Raw genomic sequence first — 16,355 nt, forward strand, 5'->3', positions numbered from 1 at the left:
GTATGGCGCGGCACTGCCGCGCCCTAGCCCACGGCGCGTCCCTTCATCAGATGTGTTCTGCCTTGCCATAAAGATGGTATGTTCTCCGTTCAATGTATCTTTTCTTTAACTTTGTATCTCGCTTCTATGTCGTTGTACTTGTCCTATTAGATTTATCGTGACTTGACGTAGCACTGCGTTGCTGACTCTAGTTTCGTAGCCCTGAATTATAGGCCATGCCGTTTTGCTCTGTTATGCAAGATTGATCATACCGTCTAATCGGAACCAACTTTTTGCAGTCTGAGATGACGTGCGTGTAGATGTTGTTGTCGGTGCTGTAAACAACTAAAAGTGCTGCCACGACGCATTGAAACGAATATGAAGCAAATAAATAGAGTCCGTGCGCAAGTTGACAAGTTACCACATAATATTTTTATTGGTTCATGAGTCTACAAGTTTCGGGCGACAATATTTGTTCGACATAAGTTCAACAAACAAGCTAAGTGAAAGGACCTAGGATGCCGCCTAGAGGGGGGGTGAATAGATGTTTCTGAAAATTAACACCTTTAAATGCGGAAACAATTAGTAAATGGAGTTTCCAAAATAAAAACTCCAAATAAGAGTAATACCACCCCTCATAAGTTAGCGACAGAGTATGTAAAAGATACTAAATAAATCTAGGAGCCACAATCATGCAACACAACGATTAGCGCAAGGATCAAATAAATTCAGCACTGAGCTCTAATACCGAACGTGTCCAGTAGGTATACCGGACGTGTCCGATAGGTATACCAGACGTGTCCGGTATGCACGTGTTCTGCAGAACAGCCTGGCGCAGTGATCAATACCGGACGTGTCCAGTACGAATACCGGATGTGTCCGGTATACACGATTTCTGCAAAGTAGCCCCAAACTTGCTCCTTTTAATTTCTATCTTCAAACCAAACTGCAAGTACCTACAAGAGATGACAATATACACAGAGAACCTGCACAAGAGCTAGAGCAACACAAATATCAAATGAAATGCAAATTGAAACACGATATTTGTTTCACCGAAGTTCGAACTTGTTTGAGTCCTACTCTCCGTTGAGGGGGCTGTGAGCGACCCAGCGAAGGTCAGCCCTAGAGGGTACCATGAAGGTCACTCTAGCCGGAGTTTTTTCTAACTCCTTTTCCTTCTTTCACTAGATGATTCTGAGGCGGCGGAATCGACCATTACAAACTTTCCGAGGCACACCACAATCTCTCGGGTGCTCTCTGGCGATGCCTAACCATCTAGGACCGAAGAGTCCAAGAGTAACAAATGCGAATCACGAGATTGACAATATGCACAAGTGCTCAAGTGGTTGGATTGCTCTCTTTCTGAATTTCACTCAACCCACAATTTGATTTGGCAAATTTGATCAATCAATCACTAAGAGAGGGTTGAGAGAGTTTGCAAGGCTCAAAAACGTGTGTGTGTATCAGCAGAATCAGCAGCCTCCAAAGGTGGAGGCTTGGGGGTATTTATAGCCCCCTTGGAAAAACTAGACATTGCAATACCGGACACGTCCGGTATGACTTACACTGCGCCAACGATAACTAAGTTATAGTGAAGTTGTGAGGCGTCGGAACTCCCGATGAATGCTGGAACTCTCGACCCTCCACAAATTGAAAAGCATGTAACTCAGTTAAAGTATGTGAGGTGTCGGGACTCCCAACACATGTCGGAACTTTCGACCGTCAGAACTCTCGACTCACGTCGGAACTCCCGACCCTCAAGGCTTTTAAAAACTAGCTGTTGGCCTCTGGTCAAGCATACCAGACACGTCCGGTATGGCCAGGACAGTGAACCCTCCAAGTCAGTTAGAGTGCGAGACGTCGGAACTCCCGACCCTTGCCGAGACTCCCGACTGTCGGAACTCCCGACGAACCAACCTGAGAACAACAGTTTTAGCACTGCTGGGTAAATACCGGACACGTCCGGTATTGCCAGACCAGCAAAAATAAAGTTAGCTCTTTTATCGCTCAAATACTTAAAACTCACATGGGTTGGCTTGAGCACTTATGAAACATTATCTATCAACATGATACATCCCTCTTAATAGTACGGCATACCTATTAAACTCAAGATCAAAGGAAAAATGAATTTATACCACTTGAGTTGATCTCTTTTGAATTGATGCCGTCCCTTCCAATCTTCATCAAGTAAGGGTGCTAACATGTTGATCTTTTTACTTGAGTATAGCCATCTTGAGCATGTGACTTGATTCCATTCATTAAATTTGAATAATCCCAAATGTATCAAGTCACTTCCATCAAACACTCTAATAGTGATTTGATCCTCCACATAAACGTGGCCATCATAGCTTGATTAGTACCTCAACTAAATACAAGTACTTCCTTCTTCACCCTAGCTAGGTTCTTCGGCCGCCAAGCCGTCGCTTACCCTTCACCCTTGCTTAGTACCTCGAAGCCTTTCCTTGCTATCTTCACCATCTCAAGCCATCAAGTCACATCTTGTGTTGAATCATTCATTCATGTATTGTTATCTTTTTCACTTCAATTTAGCAAGCTTTAAATATGAGACCAATCCATATGCAATCCTTATGTCTCATTAATTAATTCTTACAAGCTTGCTTTCACATAGAACATGGAAATCCAACAATAAATAAGCCTTTACATGAATTCTTTTTGTATTGTTGGCTTATGCTTGAACTAGATTGTTTACACAACAACACATCATTTTAGCTTTCATTAAGTACCTGTGAGATAACCTATTACCTGTCTACACTTAGCAAACGGGTTAGTCCTTTAATCACGTTGTCATTCAATCATCCAAAACCCACTAAAGGGCTAGATGCACTTTTAATCTCTCTCTTTTTGGTGATTGATGACAACTTGATTAAAGCTTACAAAATGATACAAACATTTAAACTTTTGGGTTCAATGATTTATGAGAGACTCCCCCTTAATATGTGCTTATGATTAGAATTACTCAAATGACCTCAAATGTTAATTGCACATAATAAAACATATAGGAGACTCCCCCTAAATCATTGCATCTGTGGGGTGCATGTGTGTGTGACAAAGTGAAACGATGATACATATGACAAGATATATCACACAAGAATAAATATAAAGGCATCCTATCAAATATTTTTATTCTAGCATGCATAGTCCTTATGAAAATAAATATAACACATATAATTCACACATAGCACTCATTACATATTTTCTTAAGTCTAGAAACCACTGATATATAAATAAAGATCATGTCTCAAGAGATACATAGATAAAGCATAAGTAAGTCTCATCTCTCACATGATACAATCTATCTCAAATCCAAGATACATCAATGAAGCTCAAAAACAAGAAACTATAGCCTGCAGTACATATCTTTAGGTACAAAGATAAGCAAATGAAACTATCCTGAAGCTTTAATCAGTCTCTCTCCCCCTTTGTCATCTATCACCACAAAGGTCCAACAATGACATACTAAGGACAAAGGGGCTACAAGCTATCACTGAAAGTAGAGATCACTCATCATCATCATCATCATCTCTATCAACCTCATCATCATCTGAGCGCATAACACCGGCTAGACGAGAACCACCCGCACCAAATGGGTCATAGCCACCAGAGCCATAGTAGCCACCACCACTAGTGAGGTCACTCCACCAGTCTAAAGCATAGTTGTCTGTAGTGCTGGGACGTGGCTGAGAGTGAGTAGGCACACGAGCCTAAAGTGGTAGAGTGTCAGGATGCTCAAGTGCCTGCTGCTGCTGTCTCTAAAGGAACTCAACATACTCTTTATCATATCTGGCCTGCTGCTGCTCCTCAGTCTCAGGCTCACTAGCTGCCTCATCTGATAGTGGAGACCTAGGAGGATTAAGCTCAAGCCTAGAAGCAATTTGCTTCAAGGTTCGAGTGTCCTTCCTCCTAGCCTCCCTCTCCTTCTACTACCTGGTCTAGATGTCGCGGCACATCCCAAATATGGAGCTGAAAAGCCTACAAATAGGCGAGGGAGGACTGCCACGGCATGAAGTAGAACGTGAAGGAGCACATGGTGGAGGTGAAGCTCCTACTGGTGCACCACTCTCAGGTGCCTCTGGTGCTGTTGTTGCTCCTCCTAGTCCTGCTAGAGGTAACTCTGTCTCAGGCAGATCTGCAACAATCTTTAGGGCCTTGTGAATCTTATCATACTCGAATGTGTGCCCTGTCACCTGCTCAATCATATACATGATATAAGGAGCAAAACCACAGCCCTTGAGAGGCCTCTCTCCCACGCTCCCGATCTCGGACCAAATAAAGTCAAACACGCTGAAGGGCTGAGCATCAGGTGCCATCCTATGGAGTAGGTTCCTAGAATAATCTGCAATGTTGCCCTTGTCTCCACCCTTATAATCAATAGTCTTCCTGAACATCCTGTCTAGGTATCTATAGGTAGGGTGTAGACCTAGAACCTTCCCCACTGCTCCTCTCTCACCTCCTGGTGGATACATATAGACGAGCTACTTAGGGGGTAAAACCTGCTCGGTGTGGATCCTGTCCCTCTGGAGATCATCCTCTAAGAAGTCAAGTTCGGCGGCAAATACATCATAGTCAACACTATACCACTAGCCCTCAAGCATCTAGTGCATCCGCCTCTCATCCTCCTCAACGAACAAAGTAGCATAGAACTGAGCTACTACCTCTATGTTCCAGTCATGATGGAACTCCATGATCTCATAAACCCCAGTGCGCTGGCAAATAGCAATGGCATGATCAACTGAGGCCTTCTACAACTCTTTAATGTACTGCCAGTCAATCCACTAAGACCTAGCAATAACTGGGTTCCTGGTGAGAATCACACTAGAGTAGAAGTCTAGGTGAAAAGTTGTCTAGAAGCGGTGATCATACTGAACCTTAGGTAAGCCTCTCGGATCAACCCTTCGCTTATCTCTAGCTTTCCTGGTCATACCCTTTTCCCTATAGTCAACTCTGGGAACATAAGAGGGCACATTGGGCAAACATGTCTCAAGGAGACCATAATGCATACCCTGACCAGGCTGGTGCTGAACAGGAGGAACTGACTCCTCCTCCTCAATCTCCTGCTCCTCATCTAAGCTATCACCATCTGATCCTCTGTCAGTGCTCTTCCTCTTTCTTTCTTCTCTAGACTCCACTCTGAACTCATTAGTGTCAGTGTCAGAAAAAGAGCTCCCTAACCCCTCTGCATACTGAGCAGCTACACTAGAGGTAGCCCTGGTAGACCTCTTGCTGCTTGGCTTGAATCCAGGATGCATTTCCTATCTTGCCTTCTTGTACTTTTCAAGTGCTGGATCATGCCTGTGCTTGGACCTCGGCTCCTGTCGTCCACTCATGGCTGTTGTCCTGTATCCAAAGATTTTCAAGAAATTTTAGATACATGTCCAAAATTTTATCTCGAATTGCAAATTAGACGTAGAATCTTTGATCCATGGTTTTACATCCATCTTTGACACACAATTGTCAATAGGTATGCAAAACAAAGATACAAAAGAAGCTAAGCCTAACATACAATTCTAATATTGGATTGAATCAAAATGATTCAAACCATCACGTATCATTTCCAAACTTTGGACATTGCTTCTATATCACCAATGCAGCATATTGACCGAAGGAATTTCAAAATCATGCATTGACCATGTAGATCGGACGAGGTCTATGATTAGGGTACCTTGAGAGGAGAGATGAGAAGGCGATGAGAAATCCAAATCCCTGGGCCTTCAATCTTGATGCAAGCCTTCTCCAATGCGATCTCCTTCTCTCTCTTTTGTTGGTGAAAGTCTCGATCGCCCTAGGTGAGGAGAAGAGTCGGCGGCTGGGTTGGTTGGAAGGAGACAAGCTTGTCTGGGCCAAAGGGGTACGCTCGGTTTTATAGCCCCGCTCATACCGGACATGTCCGGTAGCATACCGGACACGTCTGGTATACGTGGGCTGGCCCAAATAATTCCAAAAAGTGTTTTCTCTCTTCCAATCCCCTTTTCTGTTATTTCTCAGTCCAAAAAGGTATATAATCTTGATCCAAACTGAGTATCATCACTTTTCTTATCCAATGCCATAAAAAGATTTTCTCTTTTCCAAATATTTGGCATATACAAGATTTTGCTTACTTGAGAGAGATAGAGTGAGACATAGTAGATTGTGGACTTAAGAAAGCCATGTCATGTGTGATTAGCCAATCAAACAATCAAGGGGAGCTATAATCATCACATGACAAGGTTAGGTCACAAAGACCAAGATTCAAATAGTTTTTCAAATTTACACCACCTACACATGCTAGTTATGGGGTTTGAAGAATATCTCTCCTATGTCACACAAATGCACATTCTAACATATAAAGGGCCTTAGATGCACTTACAATATATGTATGTAAACATATACCTTTGCCTTGAGCCCACAAGAATACCACTAAGAAGATAAACAACATGATGATCTTTATGTTGACCTCAATTGCCAAATAATCATGCTAGATACATTTTCATCTAAAGAACTACAAAGAATGCTAGATAAATTTGTTAGTCCACAATGGTGAAAAATAGAAACTTAGCTCCCCCTAAATAAGTGCCTCATATAATTTGAATGACTTTCAATAAGCACTTTATTCTATTAAGAATTTGGGAGTCAATTTTCTATTTTGAACCACAAACCTAATGAAATTGCCATATTTATAATTGAGTTCAAGAGATGCTCACAATCCACTTAGTTTTGATAAAACACAAGCTTCTGAGTAAGTTAAGGATATATGAAAATATACGAATCAAAGACTCAGTTGTAATTCAAATTGTGTTCTGGTTGCTGCAATATCGGACACGTCCGGTAGGTATACCGGACACGTTCGGAATACGTAGAACAGAAACACTCTCTTTCTGTCCCTGGCCATACCGGACACGTTCGATAGTAATACCGGACACGTCCGATAGGTTTAGGACAGAACCAATTAATTCGCTGCTTGTGATTATTTGTTTAGCTTTATTATTTATTGTATACTTGCACCTCAATAAATGAATTGGTTTACTAGAGAGTCGTTAAAAGCATCATATGGCAAAGTAAAATTCTTTTTAATTGAATCTAATTAGCCACTTTCATTATTTCACAAATGTACCTATTTGTGAGCTATAGAACACGAAATAAACAAAGTGGCTATCCTAAAAGGTTTAGGTACCTGTTACCAATGGTGAGGATGAAATATATGATATGTTCATTGAATTATCTTCGGGTCAACCATATAAGGGATTATGATAAGAATTGGTTGATAGATTGAGTGAATATTGTCAAATTGCTTGCTCAACCACCCCGAAACCTTCATCTCATCACCAAGTAACTACATCATTAACCTAAGCACACTTTGGTACCCAACTCTTATTGGGTCCTTTTGAGTTAGTCAACAAGTGCTTAGGCACCCAAATGACTTTAGCACTAGTTTGTGGTGAACACATCACCTTGCTAATGCTAACTCTATTTATGGTCTTCCTAAGCATATTATTATAAACAAATGTGTTCGGCTTAGGTGCTTTACCATTTGGGCATTCATAGCTTAGATGCCCATTTCTTCTACAAGCATAGCATATGCGGCCTTTGTTTGCTCTATGCTTGCTTTGCTTGTATGGACATCTATCAACCTTATGGCCCATCTCATTGCATCCATAGCATCTTCTTGTTGCAACTTGAGCTTCCTTTCTTGCCTCTTTGTACATTGGGCATTTCTTGGTAGGATGCCCCAATTTCTTGCTCATAAGACAAGCACTTTGTCCATCACTCTTTATTTGCTTGGCCTCCTTGGAAGAAGACTTTTGATTGGCGGCTTCAACCTTGTCGGCCCAACTCTTGTGTGGACACATAGCCCACTCATGTCCATACAATCCACAACCATAGCACATCCTTTTTCCATGTTTCTTGCTCTTGGTTGTGTTGGCCTTGCTTGAGATGTGATTCTTTTGTTGGGCTTTGGAGGAAGCAAGGTTTAAACCCTTCTCAAGCTTCTTCACCATGTTATCACAGTTATCTTGAGAAGGTTGTGCTTTCTCCTTACCCTTCAACCGAATCACATCTTTCTTTAATCTTTGCACTTCTTCTTTGAGCTCTATGTTTTCTATAAGATTTAGCTCAATCGAAGATTGGCTTGCTTGAGGAGCACACTCATTAGTACAAGAAATATTTAATTGAGATGGTGTACTAGTGAGTGAATGTGTAAGAGGTTGAGAAAGTTTTACCGAGGTGATCATAACCTCATGAGCTACCTTAAGCATGAAGCTTGATTCTACTACTTCCTCATGAGAGCACTTTAGATGAACATAATTTGCTTGTAGCACATTATATTTGTTTGATAGTTTATCTAACCTTGCCTTGAGCTCAAAGTTTTCCTTCTCTAGTTGTGAAACACTAGAAGAGGAGTTAGTAACTAAAGCATGCTCAATTAACAATTTTTCATACCTTTCACTTAGAGCCTTTAGTTCTTCCATCTTGGAGATGAGAAATAATTCTTGCTTTTGAAGTGATTGCTCTTGCTTCTCGATCTCTTCTTCAAGCTCATTATTCTTTTCAACTATCTTCATGATGATGAACTTGTCTTTGCGGTTGAGATGATCAAGGTTGTAGTTGTCTTCAACTTCAACATCACTCTCATCTTGATCATCTACTTATGCTTTCTCCTTTTCTTGATCTTTCTTGTTACTCTTTTTCTTGCTTTTCTTGGCCATGAGACACAAGTGATGAGTATCATGAGATACTGAGGTTGACTCATCACTTGGTCGCCACTGGGCTTGAGCATCGTTGCAAACAACTGCTTGCTGGTCTGCTAGCTCGGCCATACCGGACACGTCCGATAGGCATACTGGACACATCTGGTATATGCAGGCAGATAGCAAGTCATGCGCTGCTTGCACTTCTTGCTCCGGCTCGGCGCTCTTGAGGTCTTGTGAGGCTTCTTCGCTGTATGATGACACAATGGACATACTTTCCATTGACTCGATCTCAAGTGGATCATCACATTTGGATTTTCCATATAAATCAAAAAGTCTAGTCCAAATGAGATGAGCACTCTCTGGAGGTGATTGTCCATTGAAGATTGCCTCATCTTGAACCTCTATACTCAATGTACTCAAAATAATATTAATAGCTTGAGCATTGAGTTGCACGCATATCTCTTTCTCTTTTGACAAATTTTTGTAGTTGCTCCAATCAACTATAGAAAGAGGTATGCTTGCATCCACAATATGCTCAATAAGAGGACTAATATCTCTAAAAGCATTGAGTACATGTATTGACCAAGTTAGAAAGTTTGAACCATCATTTTGGAGAAGCACCGGCTCTAACTCGATAGGCATCGACATCCTTTTCTCATGACGGTGAAGCTTTAGGTGAGAACCTTGCTCTGATACCAATTGAAAGGACCTAGGATGCCACCTAGAGGGGGGGTAAATAGGCGTTTCTGAAAATTAACACCTTTAAATGCGGAAACAATCAGTAAAGGGAGTTTCTAAAATAGAAACTCCAAATAAGAGTAATACTACCTCCTCACAAGTTAGCCACAGAGTATGTAAAAGATACTAAATAAATCTAGGAGCCACAATCCTGCAACACAACGATTAGTGCAAGGATCAAATAAATTCAGCACTGAGCTCTAATATCGGACGTGTCCGGTATGCACGTGTTCTGCAGAATAGCCTGGCGCAGTGATCAATACCGGACATGTCCGGTATACACGATTTCTACAAAGCAGCCCCAAACTTGCTCCTTTCAATTTCTATCTTCAAACTAAACTACAGGTACCTACAAGAGATGACAATATACACAGAGAACCTACACAAGAGCTAGAGCAACACAAATATTGAATGAAATACAAATTGAAACACGATATTTGTTTTACCGAAGTTCGAGCTCATTCGAGTCCTACTCTCCATTGAGGGGGCTGCGGGCGACCCAGCGAAGGTCAGCCCTAGAGGGTACCACGAAGGTCACTCTAGCCAGAGTCTTTTCCAACTCCTTTTCCTCCTTCCACTAGACGATTCCGAGGCAGCAGAATCGACCTTTACAAACTTTCCGAGGCACACCACATTCTCTCAGGCGCTCTCCGGCGACGCCTAACCGTCTAGGACCAAAGAGTCCAAGAGTAACAAATGCGAATCATGAGATTGACAATATGCACAAGTGCTCAAGTGGTTAGATTGCTCTCTTTTTGAATTTCACTCAACCCATAATTTGATTTGGCAAATTTGATCAATCAATCACTAAGAGAGGGTTGGGAGAGTTGGCAAGGCTCAAAAACGTGTGTGTGTATCAGCAGAATCAGCAGCCTCCAAAAGTGGAGGCTTGGGGGTATTTATAGCCCCCTTGGAAAAACTAGCCATTTTATAGCCGTTGCAATACCGGATACGTCTGGTATGATTTACACTGCGCCAATGGTAACTAAGTTACAGTGAAGTTGTGAGGCGTCAAAACTCCCGATGAATGCTAGAACTCCTGACTGTCGGAACTCCCTACTCACGTCGGAACTCCTGACCCTCAGCAAATTGAAAAACATGTAACTCAGTTAAAGTATGTGAGGTGTCAGGACTCCCGACACATGTCAGAACTTCCGACCGTCGGAACTCCCGACCCTCAAGGCTTTTGAAAACTAGCCGTTGGCCTCTGGTCATGCATACCGGACACATCCGGTATGAATATCGGACACATCCGGTATGGCTAGGACAGTAAACCCTCCAAGTCAGTTAGAGTGCGAGACGTCAGAACTTCTAACCCTTGCTGAGACTCCTGACAGTCGGAACTCCCGACTTACGTCGGAACTCCCGACGAACCAACCCGAGAACAACAGTTTTAGCACTGCTGGGTAAATACCGGACACGTCCGGTATCAATACCGGACATGTCCGATATTGTCAGACCAGCAAAAATAAAGTTAGCTCTTTTGTCGCTCAAATACTTAAAACTCACATGGGTTGGCTTGAGTACTTATGAAACATTATCTATCAACATGATGCATCCCTCTTAATAGTATGGCATACCTATTAAACTCAAGATCAAAGGAAAAATGAATTTATACCACTTGAGTTGATCTCTTTTGAATTGATGCCGTCCCTTCCAATCTTCATCAAGTAAGGGTGCTAACATGTTGATGTTGATCTTTTTACTTGAGCATAGCCATCTTGAGCATGTGACTTGATTCCATTCATCAAATTTGAATAATCCCAAATGTATCAAGTCACTTCCATCAAACACTCCAATAGTGATTTGATCCTCCACATAAACGTGGCCATCATAGCTTGATTAGTACCTCAACTAAATGCAAGTACTTCCTTCTTCACCCTAGCTAGGTTCTTCGGCCGCCAAGCCGTCGCTTACCCTTCACCCTTGCTTAGTACCTCGAAGCCTTTCCTTGCTATCTTCACCATCTCAAGCCATCAAGTCACATCTTGTGTTGAATCATTCATTCATGTATTGTTATCTTTTTCACTTCAATTTAGCAAGCTTTAAATATGAGACCAATCCATATGCAATCCCTTATGTCTCATTAATTAATTCTTACAAGCTTGCTTTCACATAGAACATAGAAATCCCACAATAAATAAGCCTTTACATGAATTCTTTTTGCATTGTTGTCTTGTGCTTGAACTAGATTATTTATACAACAACACATCATTTTGGCTTTCATTAAGTACCTATGAGATGACCTATTACATGTCCACACTTAGCAAATGGGTTAGTCCTTTAATCACGTTGTCATTCAATCATCCAAAACCCACTAAAGGGCTAGATGCACTTTCACTAAGTCCCAGGAGTGTAAGGATCCCTCGGACGCCTCTGTCTCTTCTGATTTGTAGGCAACACATTAGGAGTGTAGCCAATGTCGGTGTGGTCGCGTTGCCGTTGCGTACGGCTCGTACCCTGCAAGTATATGATATGCACAATTACTTATAATTTTATGATCATTAGTTCATAGAGCCTACGTATTTAAAGAAACTACCTTTGTTACTACATGTGAGGCTCCTTGGGTACCAACCGGTGCACCACCTAGCTGAGACATGCCGATCTCGTCCTTCGACCAATCGTCCCATTGGTCGTGCTGTCTGTGAAAGCTCGAGGGGGTCGTCGTCGTCCTCGTCGTCCTCACTTGCAGGATCCTTCCCAGCGCTATGATATGGTTGTGTACGCACTACAGAAGTGACACCTATCACTGGCTGAGAAGAGCCGGCTGGTGTCCTCAAAGAGCTAGAAGACGTGCCACCCGACCACGCTGGGACTGCCGGTTCCACCCAAAGAGTGTCCATGTAGCTCAGCTTCTGAACTAGCTTCCTGCAGCTCCGCTTCACCTTCTGCATAAATAGACATTAAAGTTAGTGCATTTCTCAAACACATATACACTAAAGAAATATTTTTGGAATGGAAAAGTTTATGTTTACCTCCACAAAAGCCTCGAGAATACCTGGCCCTAGCCCTCTAGACTCGTGAAGCCAAAACGCTGCTTCGTTGGACATCCTTGACAATTGTGTTGTCTGGGTACAGAAACGCGGTTGAACAGTTTTAGTACACATACTTAATACCAAATGGATAACAAATTGTACCATTCGAGTATCTTACCACGTATCTTTGAAGCGGGGCTCTTTGTAGCTGTGTGTCGTTCCTAATGGCAACGTCATACACATCTTCGATCACATCTTCCTCGTCGTCCTCGTCAATCATCTCCTCAGTGTATGGGGGCTTGATATATGTCCTCGTAGACCTGTGAAGCCACCGTAGGTACTTGCCGAAGGTGTGCTGGTTGTGTGGGGGACCCGCATCGACCGGCTACCGGTCCCTGTTCTACCACAACTAGATGTACGCATTGTGTGTCACGCACCAATCCTTGGTCTTGTACCTCTTCCTACGGTCATACCTGCAACAAAACGATTGTTAGTTGTACCATACACACCTCTGAATTATAACTTTGTTATTAATCGATAACGCACCCGTACAATTCTTGGTTGGTGGAGTAAAGCGGTGGTGGATAGCCTGTCATTCTTCCAAACTGCCTACAAACCCTGATGGGCAAGTGAATCTCCACCACGTGGAAGAAAATAAGAGGGACGTTGCAACGATACTCGTCTGACTCATCCCTAGTGACAGGACTCAGATAGTACTCGAGCTCCAGAGCATCCTAAGGACACCAATGCACCTAAATATTTCATAATTGAGTTAGGTTATGATATAGTGTACATCGAACAAGACACATGTATGATGGTAAAGAGAGCGTAACCTGGTGCTGTGTTAGGACATCGAGACCAACCGTGTACTCCCTGTATTTGCGCCTTGCATTCCCTCTAACTCTGCTTGCGTCTAGATATATAGAGCTATAGGGAGTGTATCCTGCTCGTTCCAATGCTGCATTGAACACGATAATAAATTAGCCATTAATAATTTAATCATATGTAACTGCCTCGAAGAATATAGTGAACCGAAGTACTTGCTGGTAAACCAGTAGCAAGGAGCCTCCCAATGAGCCATCGTTTCCAACACCAAACCTGAAGTAGGTAGGAGCAACCCCCAAGGTTCGCATACCCTGAGGTGCGACGATAGGCAACACATAGCTGTCGATACGTCCATGCCAGGACTACGCTGCTCTAGTTGTACGCCGCTATGTTATCCCACGGCTGGTGTAGTATATCAAGGAAGATCTAGCTGATGGTGTTGCCCGAGGCGTCTGGGAAGAGAAAAGCACCAAGGAAGTGCTAGAGCCACACTCTAGCGAATCTGTCGATCTGAGCCTCATCAGCCTATGGGTCCAAGTAATCGAAGCGCTCTGTGATCCACGACGATGAAACACTAGAACTTTTTCTAAAATTCACCAAAGAAAATGAGACCCGATGGTTGCAGAAAAGCAATGCAATTATTAAATAGGCTTGAATTGCTCACTTATTTTTCTTGGAAACCTCATCGTTCGGTGAAAGAAAGCTAGTGAACTAAGCCACCAGCTCCCTCCAGTGATCGTTGTCAACTATATCTGTCACTAGAAGTCCCCCCAACTGAAGGCTAAAGATAGCCTTCACGTCCTGCATGGTCAAGGTCATCTCTGAAAGCTCTAGTTTGGTTTTGGTGAATTGATGAAACCCTAAGTGCTAACCTAGTTTATCAAGTGATCATGAGATAGGTAGCACACTTCAAGTGGAGAAGCTAATGAAGATCATAACATGACAATGGTGATGGCATGGCGATGATCAAGGGCTTAAACTTGAAAAGAAGAAAGAGAAAAACAAAAAGCTCAAGGCAAAGGTATAATGTGTAGGAGCTATTTTGTTTTGGTGATCAAGACACTTAGAGAGTGTGATCACATTTAGGTTTGATAGCAGTACTATTAAGAGGGGTGAAACTCGTATCGGAATGTGGTTATCAAAGTGCCACTAGATGCTCTAACTCATTGCATATGCATTTATGATCTAGTGGAGTGCTAACACCCTTGAAAATGTTTGTGAAAATATGCTAACACATGTGCACAAGGTGATACACTTGGTGGTTGGCATATTGTAGCAAGGGTGAAGAAGTTAGAAGTGAAAACAAGTTGGTCGCGAAGACACTGGCGTCGGTCAACTGACCGGACGCTGGGTCGGAAAGCACCGGACGCTGGCAGCTTGCATCCGGTCGAACTGGTCGGTCGGCACAATACCTAGGGTATTGCACCGGAAGCTGGTATGTGTCCGGTCAAGGTGGACCAGACGCGTCCGATCGAAGAAATACGCCTCGGGGAGCTTACTGGAAACAACCGGACGCTGGGGCTTCAGCGTCCGGTCAGTTTTGCCGGAGCGTCCTGTCAGCCTCGTAGCCATTGACATCTGACGAACAACGTTTGAAGCTGGTGACGCGTGGCATCCATCGGGCGACCGGACGCTGAGGGCTGGCGTCTGGTCGTCCCGTGTTATGCCCAGTGAAGAGGCATAACGGCTCTATTTCGTGGGGGCTTCTATTTAAGCCCCATGGCCGGCTATGGCTCACATCTTTGGCCATTTTCATTGACATAGCAACCTTGTGAGCCTAGCCAAAGTCCTCCCACTCATCTCCATCATTGATTCATCATCATAGTGAGATTGGGAGTGAATCCAAGTGCATTGCTTGAGTGATTGCATCTAGAGGCACTTGGTGTTCGTGTTTCGCTGCGAATTTCGCTTGTTACTCTTGGTGGTTGCCGCCACCTAGATGGCTTGGAGCAGCGAGGATCGTTGAGCGGAGGGTGGTGATTGTCTCCTGCTCCGATCGTGGTGATTGTGAGGTGTTCTTGACCTTTCCCCGGTGGAGTGCCAAAAGGTACTCTAGTGAATTGCTCGTGGCTTATGTGATCCTCATCTTGTGTTGGTTGTGCGGCACCCTATTGAGGGTTTGGCGTGTGAAGCCAATTAGCACGTGAACCTCCAAGTGAGTGAATCGCCACGACGAGGAGTAGCTTGCCGGCAAGCAAGTGAACCTCGGTAAAAATCATTGTGTTCATCCTTTGATTCCGAGGTGATTGGTCTTCATTGTTATTCATCCTTGTGATTGATTGGTTCACTCATCTACACGGCGGTATAACTATCTTGATCACTCTCTTTATATTATCGTAAACTAGTTGACAAGCTCTTTAGTGTAACTAGTTGTGAGAGCTTGCTTGTTTGGTGTGGCTATTTAGTTAGCCTTTGAGAGCACACTAACATAGGGTAGTGTCATACCTCTTGTGTGAATCGACACTATCTAAACTAGAATTATGGTAGGTGGCTTGCATTTTGAGTAGGCTAGCGCAACACTTGCTTTGCCTCATAATTGTCTAACCTTTTGTTAAGTGTTGTTATAGAAATTTTTATTAGGCTATTCACCCCCTCTAGCCATTAGGACCTTTCAATCTCGCCGCAAGGTAGACGAAACCTGTGGGTCTCAGACCTCCACCTGTTATAAAAATAGAACGACTGTTAGTTGTCTCAAATTTGTTATAAGAATGTTTACGGACAATGAAGGCACTCACACCTGTCTACACCTGTAGTAAGTGGTGCTGGGTCAAGAGACGAAAGACCGTAGTTGACAACACGGACAAGCTCGAGGAAGCCGGCACGCCATATGTATGGCGCGTAACGCTCGTCCTACTGGTGCGCCCTGGTGTATGTGTGGGTCCTCAAAGGAGGCAAGAACACCTCTGCATTGGTGTCACTCAACAAGTGTGCTCGGTGCGGCTCGTCGTACTCCACCTCAAGAAGGGATACAACGGGTGCTACGTGGGAGGGATCATTCTGTTACAAATTGGTAAACAAAGGGTCAGAGTATTCAAATTAACAATATTCAAATTAACATTATGTAGCATTGCAAAATTTAAACTACTTGTTATGCAATAGAAACACAATACGAAAGCATATATATATATTCAAAGTAACATTAACAGACATA

At 43.1% G+C, this 16,355-nt stretch overlaps 1 protein-coding gene across 1 annotated transcript; it reads right to left on the bottom strand.

Moving 5' to 3' along the window:
• Nucleotides 1–11,553: 11,553 nt before the first annotated feature.
• LOC136459425 (uncharacterized) lies at nucleotides 11,554–13,324 on the bottom strand. Its single transcript, XM_066459278.1, has 6 exons — nucleotides 13,213–13,324; nucleotides 12,926–13,131; nucleotides 12,558–12,852; nucleotides 12,380–12,472; nucleotides 11,944–12,292; nucleotides 11,554–11,864 (listed from the first exon to the last, which is right to left on the bottom strand). The coding sequence occupies exons 3-6, from the start codon at nucleotides 12,657–12,659 to the stop codon at nucleotides 11,809–11,811; spliced, it is 600 nt and encodes a 199-aa protein (XP_066315375.1). The 5' UTR covers nucleotides 12,660–12,852; nucleotides 12,926–13,131; nucleotides 13,213–13,324; the 3' UTR covers nucleotides 11,554–11,808.
• Between the last annotated feature and the right edge of the window lie 3,031 nt (nucleotides 13,325–16,355).

The sequence above is a fragment of the Miscanthus floridulus genome, chromosome 6, assembly GCF_019320115.1.
Source record: "Miscanthus floridulus cultivar M001 chromosome 6, ASM1932011v1, whole genome shotgun sequence".
Taxonomy (NCBI): Eukaryota; Viridiplantae; Streptophyta; class Magnoliopsida; order Poales; family Poaceae; genus Miscanthus; species Miscanthus floridulus.

Coding starts and splice junctions, on each gene's coding strand:
- LOC136459425 (XM_066459278.1), bottom strand. CDS start 12,659: ATGATTGACGAGGACGACGAGGAAGATGTGATCGAAGATGTGTATGAC. Junction 12,293..12,379: donor TTCTCGAGGCTTTTGTGGAG/GTAAACATAAAC, acceptor CTATTTATGCAG/AAGGTGAAGCGGAGCTGCAG. Junction 11,865..11,943: donor CCTCACATGTAGTAACAAAG/GTAGTTTCTTTA, acceptor ATATACTTGCAG/GGTACGAGCCGTACGCAACG.